The 14,081-nt window shown below is 42.2% G+C and overlaps 1 protein-coding gene across 1 annotated transcript in view; it reads left to right on the top strand.

Annotated features, from left to right (window-relative positions):
* Positions 1 to 8,006, top strand: part of NLGN4X (neuroligin 4 X-linked) — a 308,113-nt gene extending 300,107 nt beyond the window's left edge. The window contains exon 7 of the mRNA XM_032620946.1: positions 5,119 to 8,006. Within this exon, the coding sequence (XP_032476837.1) occupies positions 5,119 to 5,968 (850 nt within the window). The 3' untranslated portion in view covers positions 5,969 to 8,006. The remainder of the gene's footprint in view (positions 1 to 5,118) is intronic.
* Positions 8,007 to 14,081: the final 6,075 nt, after the last annotated feature.

Raw genomic sequence — 14,081 nt, 5'->3', positions numbered from 1 at the left:
TGGTTTGGTGGTGCTGAACTCTCTCAGCTTTTGCTTGTCTGTAAAGGTTTTAATTTCTCCATCAAATGTGAATGAGATCCTTGCTGGGTAGAGTAGTCTTGGTTTCAGGCTATTCTCCTTCATCACTTTCAGTATGTCCTGCCACTCCCTTCTGGCTTGTAGGGTTTCTGCTGAGAGATCCGCTGTTAACCTTATGGGGATTCCCTTGTGTGTTATTTGTTGTTTTTCCCTTGCTGCTTTTAATATGCTTTCTTTGTATTTAATTTTTGACAGTTTGATTAATATGTGTCTTGGCGTGTTTCTCCTTGTATTTATCCTGTATGGGACCCTCTGTGCTTCCTGGACTTGATTAACTATTTCCTTTCCCATATTAGGGAAGTTTTCAACTATAATCTCTTCAAATATTTTCTCAGTCCCTTTCTTTCTTTCTTCTTCTTCTGGAACCCCTATAATTCGAATGTTGGTGCGTTTCATGTTGTCCCAGAGGTCTCTGAGACTGTCCTCAGTTCTTTTCATTCTTTTTTCTTTATTCTGCTCTGCAGTAGTTATTTCCACTACTTTATCTTCCAGGTCACTTATCCGTTCTTCTGCCTCAGTTATTCTGCTATTGATCCTATCTAGAGTGATTTTAATTTCATTTATTGCATTGTTCATCGTTGCTTGTTTCATCTTTAGTTCTTGTAGGTCCTTGTTAACTGTTTCTTGCATTTTGTCCATTCTACTTCCAAGATTTCGGATCATCCTTACTATCATTATTCTGAATTCTTTTTCAGGTAGATTGCCTATTTCCTCTTCATTTGTTAGGTCTGGTGGGTTTTTATCTTGCTCCTTCATCTGCTGTGTGTTTTTCTGTCTTCTCATTTTGCTTATCTTACTGTGTTTGGGGTCTCCTTTTTGCAGGCTGCAGGTTCGTAGTTCCCGTTGTTTTTGATGTCTGTCTCCAGTGGCTAAGGTTGTTTCAGTGGGTTGTGTAGGCTTCCTGGTGGAGGGGACTAGTGCCTGTGTTGTGCTGGATGAGGCTGGATCTTGTCTCTCTAGTGGGCAGGTTCACGTCTGGTGGTGTGTTTTGGGGTGTCTGTGGCCTTATTATGATTTTAGGCAGCCTCTCTGCTAATGGGTGGGGTTGTGTTCCTGTTTTGCTAGTTGTTTGGCATAGGTTGTCCAGCACTGTGGCTTGCTGGTCGTTGAGTGAAGCTGGGTGCTGGTGTTAAGATGGAGGTCTCTGGGAGATTTCCGCTGTTTAATATTATGTGGAGCTGGGAGGTCTCTTGTTGACCAGTGACCTGAAGTTGGCTCTCCTACCTCAGAGGCAGAGCCCTGACTCCTGGCTGGAGCACCAAGAGCCTTTCATCCACACGGCTCAGAATAAAAGGGAGAAAAAGTAGAGAGAATTAGTAGAAGTATGAGGAAAGAAAGAAGGAAAGGAGGAAAGGAAGGAAGGAAGAAAGAAGCAAAGAAGGAAAGAAAGGAGGGAGGGAGGGAGGGAGGGAGGAAGGAAGGAAGGAGGGAAAGAAGGAAAAAAAGACAGAAAGAAAGATGATACAGTAAAAATAAAATAAAGTATAATATAGTTATTGAATTTAAAAATATTTAGAAAAAAAAAAAAGGGACGGATAGAACCTTAGGACAAATGTTGGAAGCAAAGCTATACAGAGAAAATCTTACACAGAAGCATACACATACACCTTCACAAAAAGAGGTAAAGGGGGAAAAATCATAAATCCTGCTCCCTGAGACCACCTCCTCAATTTGGGGTGATTCGTTGTCTAAAGGAGGGAGGGAAGGAAGGAAAGAAAGAAAGAACGAAGGTAAAGTATAATAAAGTTATTACAATTAAACTTAATTATTAAGAAAAAGAATTTTTAAAAAAAAGTCATGGACGGATAGAGCCCTAGGACAAATGGTGGAAGCTAGAGTATACAGACTAGATGTCACACAGGAGCATACACGTACACCTTCACAAAAAGAGGAAAAGGGAAAAAAATCATAGATCTCGCTCCTAAATTCCACCTCTTCAATTTGGGATCATTCCTTGTCTATTCAGGTATTCCACAGATGCAGGGTATATCAAGTTGATTGTGTAGCTTTAATCCGCTGCTTCTGTGGCTGCTGGGAGAGATTTCCCTTTCTCTTCTTTGTTCTCACAGCTCACAGGAGCTCAGCTTTGGATTTGGCCCTGCCTCTGCGTGTAGGTCGCTGGAGGGCGTCTGTTTTTTCGCTCAGACAGGACGGGGTTAAAGGAGCCGCTGATTCGGGGCCTCCGGCTCACTCAGGCCGGGGGTTGGGGGATGGGGGAGGGAGGGGCACTACGTGCGGGGCGGGCCTGCGGCTGCAGAGGCAGCGTGACGTTGCGGCAGAGGCCGGCGTGACGTTGCACCAGCCTGAGACCCGCCGTGCGTACTCCCGGGGAAGTTGTCCCTGGATCCCGGGAACCTGGCAGTGGCGGGCTGCACAGGCTCCGCGGAAGAGGGGTGTGGAGAGTGACCTGTGCTCGCACGCAGGCCCCTTGGTGGCGGCAGCAGCAGCCCCAGCGTCTCCCGCCCGTCTCTGGGGTCCGCGGTTTTAGCCGCGGCTCGCGCCCGTCTCTGGGGTTTGCGCTTTCAGCCGCGGCTCGCGCCCGTCTCGGGGGCTCGCGCCCTCAGCCGCGGCTCGCGCCCGTCTCTGGGGTTCGCGCTTTTAGCCGCGGCTCGCGCCCGTCTCTGGAGTTCCTTTAAGCAGCGCTCTTAAACCCCTCTCCTCGCGCACCAGGAGACAAAGAGGGAAGAAAAAGTCTCTTGCCTCTTCGGCCGGTGCAGGCTTTTCCCCGAACTCCCTCCCGGCTAGTCGTGGTGCACTAACCCCTTCAGGCTATGTTCAAGCCGCCAACCCCAGTCCTCTCCCTGAGCTCCGTCCAAAACCAAAACCCGAGCCTCAGCTCGCAGCCCCGCCCGCCCCGGTGGGTGAGCAGCAAGCCTCTCGGGTTGGTGAGTGCTGGTCGGCACCGATCGTCTGTGCAGGAATCTCCCCGCTTTGCCCTCCGCACCCGTCGCTGTGCACTCCATAGTATCCTTTTATACAGTGTATACTATATACAGTATACAGTGTACCATATATACTGTAGTATACAGTGTACCATATACACTGTGGTATACAGTGGTATATACTATACACAGTGTATAGTATACTTTGATATAGCATATACTATATACAGTATATACTGTACCATGTATGCTCTGATGTACACAGTATACTTTTAAACAGTATATACTATATATAATTAACAGTGTACCATATATACAGTGTATTGCTATGCAACATACACTATATCTAGTGTACCATGTATACTGGTATACAGTATACTTTTATGTAGCATATACTATGTAGAATGTATAGTATTAGGTATATTCTGTGGCTATATACAGTATGTTATTTATAGTCCTCTCTCGCTAGCAATATGTAGGTATTCTAATTTATGCATTGCAGAGAGGGATACTATTTATTGAGCTCTTACTACATGCCAGGAATATTCCTTTCCATCCCAGTATTCTTATCCACTTTATAGATGAGGAAGATGAGGCTAAGAGAGGCTTAAGGATTTGCTCAAGATTTCACAGCTTGTAAAGAAGGAGAGATGCAGAACTTAATGTATGGAAATGATTTTGACAGCCTCAGACTGAGGGCTAAAGTCCTTCCTTTGGCAGATGCATCTGTTGGTCAAGTGCATCGTTTGCATCTGCACACTACTTGGGAATGTCTGGAGTCTTTAGGTCTTCCAGTGGGACCTTCTGGTTCCCCAGCCTTCTGATACATGAGCAAACAGGCAGTGGCTGAAGGCAGCTTCATAAAAGTGTTACCTGGAAAATAGAAGTTAGAGCACCTGGAGCAATAGATCTAAGCAAACTGGGTCTGCACATCATGTCTGAATGTTCAGTGTCAACTAGGTGGCATTATATCATGCATGATCTCAAATTTTCCAAACCAGTACACATTAAGATGAAACCTGTTTTACAGCTCACTTTACCAAGCCTAAAAAAAAAATGGAAGAAATGAGAACATATCTTTGCGGGGCGGGGGGAGGTTGTTTGTTATCTTAAAAGAGTTAGTTGCAAAGATGTTTCAAGTACCATGTTTTGTGGAGAATCTTTCCATTTTGGTGATTCTCCTTCTGCCTGTGTCCACTTATGTAAATCATAGGAGACTTCTTAGGTTCATAGTTGCCATGCACACTTGAAATCTATAAAAAACCCTCAGTTTCTTGCATCGTGTGGTACTTTTCCTAAAATCCTTAACTCTGCATATCTAAAAGCACCGTCTGACCAAACTTCTTAAATCAACGGAATGTTGTTTGATCTTTACGTGACTCAGTCTTCAGAAGGTTTCCAAGTACATACATATTTCTCTTTCTGAGAGAGAACGAACAATTGATGCATAATTCTATTTATTAACATCTTGTAATTACAAAAGCCAGTTTTTATTTGATTTTTAACATACATTTTAGTTGTAACCACAGTATCTATTCATTTACCTAAGAAGCGATTCTTGAGGAAGAAAGAGAATGGCACAAATTTTGGACCATAGCCTCTAAATCAGGATTTCTCAGCCTCAATACTACTGACACCTGGGACCAGGTACTTCTCTGCTGTGGAGGGGCTGTCCTGTGCCCTGGAGCATATTTAACAGTCACCCTGGCATCTACCCATTCATGGCACCACCCTTCACTTATAACGACCAAAAAACATCTCCAGATGTTACCAGATGCCCTCTTGGGGGCAAATCACCCTGGTTGAGATTTCTGACTCAAAAGTAGTTAAACTTGAAATGCAAGACACATTTTTGGTTTCCTTCTTTATCATGGAAGATAATTGGGCGCATTTAAAAAATGTAGAAGTGTTACGAAAATGCTATCATACTGCCATCAGGAATTATTTTTAAAATAAAGGTAAGGGGATTTTAAAGAAAAGGCAAAATGGTAGCGCATCGGGATTAAAACATCATGTATTTGTTGCTACTTGAGTACTTTGTGCATATCAATAAACACATGAGATTATCTGATTGTAATTTCGTTGTATTTGATTAAAATTTACTTGGGAAATGTGGAAGAGTGTGACCTTTCTCTTTTTTTCTCCCTTCTGTCCCCAGTGATCCTAATCAGCCAGTTCCTCAGGACACCAAGTTCATTCACACAAAACCCAATCGCTTTGAGGAAGTGGCCTGGTCCAAGTATAACCCCAAAGACCAGCTCTATCTGCATATTGGCTTGAAACCCAGAGTGAGGGACCATTACCGAGCCACAAAAGTGGCTTTCTGGTTGGAACTCGTGCCTCACTTGCACAACTTGAATGAGATATTCCAGTATGTGTCCACAACCACAAAGGTTCCTCCTCCAGACATGACCTCCTTTCCCTACGGAACTCGGCGATCTCCTGCCAAGATATGGCCCACGACCAAACGCCCGGCGATCACTCCTGCCAACAACCCCAAACACTCCAAGGACCCTCATAAAACGGGGCCCGAGGACACCACCGTCCTCATCGAAACCAAACGGGATTATTCCACTGAGTTGAGCGTCACCATTGCCGTGGGGGCATCCTTACTCTTCCTTAACATCTTGGCGTTCGCGGCGCTGTACTATAAGAAGGACAAGAGGCGCCATGAGACACACAGGCGCCCCAGTCCCCAGAGAAATACCACAAATGACATTGCTCACATCCAGAACGAAGAGATCATGTCCCTGCAGATGAAACAGCTGGAGCATGATCACGAGTGTGAGTCCCTGCAGGCTCATGACACGCTGAGGCTCACCTGCCCTCCAGACTACACCCTCACGCTGCGCAGATCCCCCGATGACATCCCACTTATGACACCAAATACCATCACTATGATTCCCAACACACTGACGGGGATGCAGCCTTTGCACACGTTCAATACCTTCAGTGGAGGACAAAACAGTACAAATTTACCCCACGGGCATTCAACCACTAGAGTATAGCTTTGCCATCTTCTTCCCCTCCCTCTGCGCCTCCCCTCAGCCACATCGAAGAGAGAAAGAAAGAAGCAACATCTCCAAACAAGGAATGTTTGGCTTAAGACAAAACAAAACAAAACAAAAGCAAAAGGGCAGCCACTGTGTCCTTGCAGACCCTTTCCATTGGCATTTCCCGGTACAACGAGATCAACTTCTGACCCTACGAAATGTGAAACGTATACATTGCTGTTACAATACCGCTTTAAGATCTCCACCATCCGGCAAACCTTAGTGCAACTAGGACATCGAAGTTTCAAGGACCTGGATGTTTCCAATGTGACCATAGAAGCTGACACTTCTGGAACTCAGCCAAGGACACATTTTTTTTTTTTTTAATTACAATTGAAATAAATAAAAGTTCTTTTTGTGCCATACGACAGATGGCTCTACTTAAGTGAAGAAAGAATCTATGGGCTTTTACCCAGCATATGGAGGTGTAATCCAGAGAGAAGGAAAAGTAGAATTTTATTATTAAAATAAAAGAACTGACTATGCAGTTACATACGTAGAGTTCTGTGCAAAGAGATGTTTTGCCAGCCTGAACTCTATTTAAGAAACTTTGTAAAAATAAAAATAAAAAAATGTATATAGCTGTGCGTTTAAACAAACAGAGAGAAAAACAGAAACAAAAACAAAAACAACAACAAAAAAAGCTTTTATTGGTGTTTTCAGTTTGAAAGAGCTTTTAGCAAGATTGTGCTTTCCATTGTGGTCTGTATGTATATAAATCGATATATACATTAGTCATATCACCTCTGTCTCCTCCAGGACAAAGGAGGATTTTCTTCTTAATTCCTTGTGGCCAACAGACATGGGGCTTTCTAACGTGTTTCATTTGTAGGAGGATGTGATTGTCACACGGCGGACCTAGACCGTCTGTTCGACTAGGCTCTCTCTCCCCTTTTTGGGCTGGAAAGTGCATGCGACAGCATTCTTAGGAGACCGTTATTTTTAGGAAAACTTTTATTTTTGTGTGTTAAGGCTTCATGAAGTTGCAACCCCAGGATGGATCCCCAGCGTGGAGCCTATTTAAAGCTTGTTGAATTAGAAACACGCACGCACCTGCAGAGTGACCGCGGGGGGAAAACAGAATACAAGTCTCGTTCTGTAGTTCTGGTTCTTTGAATCCGTTGAGGAAGAGTTGCTTCCCATCCCAGGGTCCTGCCAAAAAGGAAAAGAAAGCTTGTCTTTGGTAGGGCCAAGCTCTGCTGAGTCAATACAGCTCTGTATTCCCCAGCAGCTGCAGAAGGGTTTGGCTGATGAAATACCTGCTCAGCTTAGCTAATCAGATTGAAAGAGGGCATGTGTCTTTCCTTTCTGTTTAAGCAGTAAGTCCCTTATTTATCAGTAAGCAGGGATTTTTATTTTTTATATCATTTATGGGATAAAACATATGCTTGTCTGAAACTATTACCATTTGTGAATTTGTGTATCAGTCACTGATCCATGAGTATTACAGAGAGAAAACAAACAAAAGGATAGAACATTAAAAGTGCTTTGCATGGGTTTTCCGGGAAGTTAGGATGGCTTCGCTGTCAAGATAACACACAGAAATATTCAGTCATTTTAAATTGGTGAGACAGGGATGAGAAGTTTGTCCCTCTGACACTTTGTCATTTTCTCATCGTCCTTTCAATTTCCCTTAAGGAATCTTTTGCAAGTGTCCTAAAGTGGAAGGAAAAAAAAATAGTAACCATGGTGACTTCATGTTTTGTCTTTCAAAAGTATATTGCAACACCAGGAAATAGTAGCCAAAGATATTTGAAGATGTCTCTGGGCATGGTTCTCATGGAAACCCAGCACTATATGTCTTTGCCAAGGTGGACATTGTCCACAAAGATAGTCCAAATTCCTTGTCTCTTTGTATAATCTTTGATGATTGAACCCCTAAACTAAAACTGTAGCAATGTCTATCAAAGTGTTTGAAAATGGCCCCCCTAGAAAAAGAGAGTGCTTTTAAAAATGCATACAGATCGTCCAATAAATTCTGTTGTTCATCTTGGTTTAAATTTAAGAGTGATTCTCTGTGTATACGTAGGTGAAATATAACCCCAACTTTGCATAGAGAGAAGCATCACTCCTGCAGCTAGAGGTGTCATGGGTACGATTTTTGTTCATCATTTTTGAAAGCTATTGTCAGGCCATTTCTGCAAGCTGTGCATTACCCCAGCTAAGCTACGACGAATAGGCTCTCCAGGAAACTACGAAGGACGTGATGCTTGGCACCAATGTGGGTCCGGTATGTTTGTAATGTGAATTCCAGTATTTGTTTAGTATTTCCAATTGTCTTCTGCTAGCAATATGCACAGTAATGTATCAGGCTTGTGACATTTGGGTAAGGAAAAAAAAAAAAAGAGTTCTTGTTAAGTGAATAACTTTAGCTTTTACAAAGGATTATGATCAAAAGCAATTTAATACACCTTAAATGATATTTCTACATGGAAAGAAGTTATAGAATCTTCATAGAGTTCTATGAGAATAAAATATACTTGCTATCTATAAAAAAGAGGGAAAAAAAAACAGAAAAAAAACCCATAAGTTAGAAAAAAACTTTCCTAGGCTTTTATTCTTGACCTTCACTGGCACGCAGGGTTTAATGGTTTCTTGGATTATTATTTTGCGATTTTGTTTTTGATTTTGCCTTAAGTAATGATAGAAGATATATATGGCTGGACACATATGTATAAACTTTTCAGCAGCATTTTTAATAATAAAATATCACAGTATTTTCTAATGCTTTGTGCAAATAATTACGCGTCCATTCTTTTTTTGTAGGTGGCCTATCATATTTATTTATTTTTCCTTCTTTAGATGTCTTTTTCACTTTAAAAACTAAGCGATACATCTGACGTAGGTGATAAACGGCACACTCAGTTGGTACTAGATCAGTTTCTTGTGGTTCGTCCTCATGAACAGGTTTTGTGTCCCCGCTAGGGGTTTTCTTCTGGCCTGACATTGGAGAAAGGCACTCTGGTTGGTGAAACTCATAACAAGAGGATGTTTCCTGAAATGGAACACTTGGGTTTATCAAGTTCAGCCACTGCTGCTTCTTATGTTGCTGGGTTTTGAGTTGTGTTTGTTGTCATGCCTTAAATCTTTCTAGTAGCCTTATTTGAGTAAATCTCTGACAGCAAGTAATTCATTTGAATACAACTGGAGAGGCAGAAAATTACTACCATACTGATGCGACCTAACTTGTCCAGTCCTCATATGCACCTGGTCATTCCTTATCTTAACAGTCACGATAACCCTAAGGGGCAGGCACCTGTATTACTTCTATTTTAGAACTGAAGATGTTGAGAATCAGAAACATTAAGCTACAAGGCAGCAGCAGAACTCAGATTCAAAGGAAGATCGTGTGTTCAGAGCCCAAACTCTTCAGCAATGAAGGATGCAGCAAAAATTTCTAACTCAAGTTCATGAATGTCATGATAATATTAGCTAATTATCAGGTAGAGGAAAACAGCAAAGACTGTGACTGCTGTATTCGAACTCTGAATTTTTTTTTACATGTTGGGCTCAGGTCGTTTGCTGAATGTGACGTACACAGGATATATATATATACACACGTATATATACATACACATTTATATATTACATACAAATAAATATTTTAATATATTGTGTATAATTGAATTTTAATAAATATATTTATAAAGTATAATTATATTTTTATATTTATATACATATATAATAGCTATACTATACGAAGCATTTGTATATAAAATACATAATACATCATACCATATGTGTGATATAATATGTAATATATATTTTATATATTTAAAACATACACATTTTATATTACACATATATTGCAGATATGTATATACATCATGTTATATATACATATTATAATTCTAGTGCATATGAGTTACATTAATACAAAATATGTGTTTACATATAAGTAAATAAGTAACTATTTTATAAATATGTAAATAATATTTCATGAATACATAAACATATGTCATATCTATTTAATGGAAAAGCCATTTTTGTGGATTTAAAATTAGATCTCTAGCCAGTTTTTGAAATAGGGGAGTCGTTCCTTTTTTCACCATTTGATTCATTCTGAATGGCCATTCTGAATAACTCAACGGATGGTAAAAATGTATGCATTCATTCATTCATCTATTTCTGCAAATGTTTACCAAGCTTCTCCATCACCCCAGCTCTGTGCTGGGGCTTCTGTTAAAAATGAAAGAAGAAGCTCTCTCCATCCTAGGACTCCAAACGGAGAGCAGGGAAGTACAGCCAGGAAGCAACAGGAGGTGCTGGAGATGGTACCCAGGGTGCCAGTGGGAGTCTAGACACAGACCCTTAACCTCGTCTGCAAGGGGCGGGCAGTGCTCTGTAGGAAGCTACCCCAAACCACATCCCTCCAAGTATGTGGGCATCCACGCAGACAAACCAATGATGGTGGATGCTTCGGGAGGGCAGAACTCCACACCCTCAAAGTGAGAAGACTCGGGAAGTTTGGGGAACCATGGCTTTTTTCTGTCCTGGCTGAAAAATAGAAGGTGTCACCGGGAAAGGTGTGGGGAAGGAGGGGAATAGCGTCCAGCTGATAACAAGCCTCAAGTCACAAGGCATGCCGTGTGCACCTTGTCCTGATTTCAAGCAGCAGACGGTAAAAGATGGCGCAAAAGTGGTGTGAGCATATTTGCGTTTTTTTGTTTCTTTTTTGCGGTACGCGGGCCTCTCACTGTTGCGGTCTCTCCCGTTGCGGAGCACAGGTTCCGGACGCGCAGGCTCAGCGGCCATGGCTCACGGGCCCGGCCACTATGCGGCACGCGGGATCCTCCCGAACCGGGGCACGAACCCGCGTCCCCTGCATCGGCAGGCGGACTCTCAACCACTGCGCCACCAGGGAAGTCCATATTTGCGATTTTTATCAGTGCTTCTCAAACGTTGTTCCAAGGATGTGCTGACATCAGGCTACAGGGCGGGTTCTGATCCAGCAGGGATTGCGTGGGCTAGAGTCTCTGCATCTCCAACAAGCCTGCAAAATGATGCCAGTGTTTCTGGTTCCCAATTATCCCCAACTCTTTTGGGGAGCAAGATTCGAGAGTGTTCCCTCCAGAAGCAGTTGTGGGGATGGTGTGAATGTGGTGGGATGGCGCTGGGTGCAGTGAAAGCAGCTGAGTAAGCAGATAGAGCAGCCTGTTTGATAATTACTATCATCCTGTCAAGGGAGGTGGGGACACAGTAGGAATGATAAACCCAAAAAACAGATAGATAGATAGATTGATAGATAGATAGATTGAATAGATGATTGATGGACAGATATAAAGGATGAACAGTTGGATGAATGGATGGATACAGATACGTAGATTGTAGATAGATAAACATGAATGCTAGATGGATAATGATTTATTAATATAGAGACAGATATGGATGGATGGATACATAGACACACAGATAGTTGGTAGAGGTGATGTGAGTAGGTAGGTAGGTAGATATAAATAGATGATAGTTGAGATAGATGATAGGTAGAGAGATGGATAGATAGATGGAAAGAAAGAAGGAGGGAGGGATGGAAGGGAAGGAAGGAAGGAAGGGAGAGGAAGAAAGATGGGATAGGTAGGTAGGTAGGTAGGTAGATAGATAGATAGATGGATAGATAGATGGATAGATAGATGGAATAGTTTTAGAGTTGCATGTTCCAGAAGTGATAAAGCACCACCATCAGAGATGACCAAGCCCATCTTGGTGGAGTTGAGTAACTTACACGCAAGGATGGTGAGTCATCTGGGTCATTTTTCATGGTTGCACACTGTCCTTGTTTCCATCTTATCCCCACGTGCTTGCGGACGACTTTTATCTCCTGGTACCTCAAATTATTTTTATACAGTGGGGCCCACCCCACTTAGTCATTATCAGGCTAGTTACTAGCAGTCAGATGGCAGAGGTGTTTTTTCTTTCCCACAACTTCCTCCAAATGTATTCATCGCCTCCCCTTTTCTGGGCTGCCTGATTAGAAAAAAAATTAAAAATTAGATTCTGCTAAGGGAGGAAAGTGGTACTTTCTCTGCAGGTTCTTATTATCTTATTTAGAGAAATGGATATATAGGGGCTCCCCTAGTAGCACAGCGGTTAAGAATCCACCTGCCAATGCAGGGAACACGGGTTCGAGCCCTGGTCTGGGAAGATCCCACATGCCGCGGAGCAAGTAAGCCCATGTGCCGCAACTACTGAGCCTGTGCTCTAGAGCCCATGAGCCACAACTACTGAGCCCATGTGCCACAGCTACTGAAGCCCGCGCGCCTAGAGCCCGTGCTCCACAACGAAGAGCAGCCCCCGCTCGCCGCAACTAGAGAAACCCCGCGTGCAGCAACGAAGCCCCAACGCAGCCAAAACTAAATAAGTAAAATAAATAAATTTTTAAAAAAAGAAATGGATATATAGAGAATGGTCTTTTACATGTCTACCTTTCTATAAGGTGACTACCAGCCCAAATACTTGCAAAACCTACAAATAACTGTGTTTTCTCAAGGCAAGAGCTTTAGGGAAAACAGGGGAGATTGAGGGCTCTTCCACATTTGGCTGAAAGGGAGGTCTTCAGACTAGTTCCTAAGGTCATTAGCTTCTAATAGGATGGGACTGAGAGCTGCTGGAAACAGAAGAATGTCCACGGGGTTCAGCTGGGAGAAGCCCAGAAAGGAAAATTATTCTAAGCGCTTCGTCCCAGGGACCAGTAGAGAACTGTGCACTTGGGTGTTTCCACTGATGTAGGAGGGAAATGGGGAGATGAATTTCTGGAGCCCCAAAACACAGCCCTAAAAAATGTCCCATAAAACTGGGAATTTAGATGGTGCCTCATTCCAAATATTAGAAGCATTGTTACGCTTCAGTGGTAACATCTGTCAAATCTTTACGATTTGTTTGTGAACACAGCTTGAAAACAGATATCTCAAGGCATTCCATATTATTGAATTTTAGGTATTGTCAGGGTTTATCTTAGGGATTGTTTAGGTATTATTTTAGCTGTTACATAGACAATGTTGAAATTACTTTTTCCAAGTTATGACAGCCAAAATATGTAACACTCCCGGAGGAGATGCACCACTTACAGAGAAACTCTTACAGCAAGTGCTTAGAGATGTTTTAAATTATTGGGTCAACGGTTTAAAGAGCAATTACAGGCAGACCTCATTTTATTGTACAAATTGAGGGTTTGCGGCGACCCTGCCTATCACTGTCTATAAGTCTATAGACAGTCTATAACTCTACCAGTGTCGTTTTTCCAACTGCATTTGCTCACTTGGGGTCTGTGTCACATTTTGATAACTCTCGAAATATTTCAAACGTCTTACTATATTTGTGATGGTGTCTGTGATCAGTGATCTTTGGTGTTACTGCTATGACTTGCTGAAGGCTCAGAGGATGGTGAGAAGTTTTTAGCAATATTTTAAAATTAAGGCCTGTACATTGTGTTTTTTTTTTTTTTAGACGTAATGCTATTGCATACTTAATAGACTACAGTATAGTGTAAACATCGCTTTTACATGCACTGGGAAACCCAGAAAAACTCTTGTAACTCGCTTTATTTTGATACTTGCCTTATTGCGGTGGTCTGGGACCCAATCCACAGTATCTTCAAGATCTACCCATACTTGTTTTGAATTTTAAAACTTTCAAATGATAATCGAAACGTGCTGTTCTAAGTAAGTTAGATGTACTAAGTCACTTCATCTTTATACCACCCTCCTAGAGTAGATGCTTTCATGTTACCAAAGGGAGCAGTGAAACCCAGGAGGTTCAAAGACTTCCTCAAAGTCGCAGTAAGGAAATAAAATAACCAGGGTTTGACACCAGGTAGTTTTGCTCTGTTCCTCGTCAGTACAGAAAAAGATATGTCCCCTGTAGGGATTCTGAAAAATCTAAAAGAAGAAAAAAAAAAAAGCACTATCATCTTTCTATGCCTCGAGGAAACTGATAGCCTTGAATTTTAAAATGCTTTTAAGGTACACCTACGGTCACACACACACCCCACCGATCATCCACCCTGGTACACACACTCTCATCACCTTCCGTGCGCTTATCGAATTTTGTAGAACGTCGGTTGATTTAAAAA

Source organism: Phocoena sinus, chromosome X, assembly GCF_008692025.1.
Source record: "Phocoena sinus isolate mPhoSin1 chromosome X, mPhoSin1.pri, whole genome shotgun sequence".
Lineage (NCBI taxonomy): Eukaryota > Metazoa > Chordata > Mammalia > Artiodactyla > Phocoenidae > Phocoena > Phocoena sinus.
The sequence above is the reverse complement of the archived record's forward strand: the minus strand, read 5'-3'. Positions and strand labels throughout refer to the sequence as shown.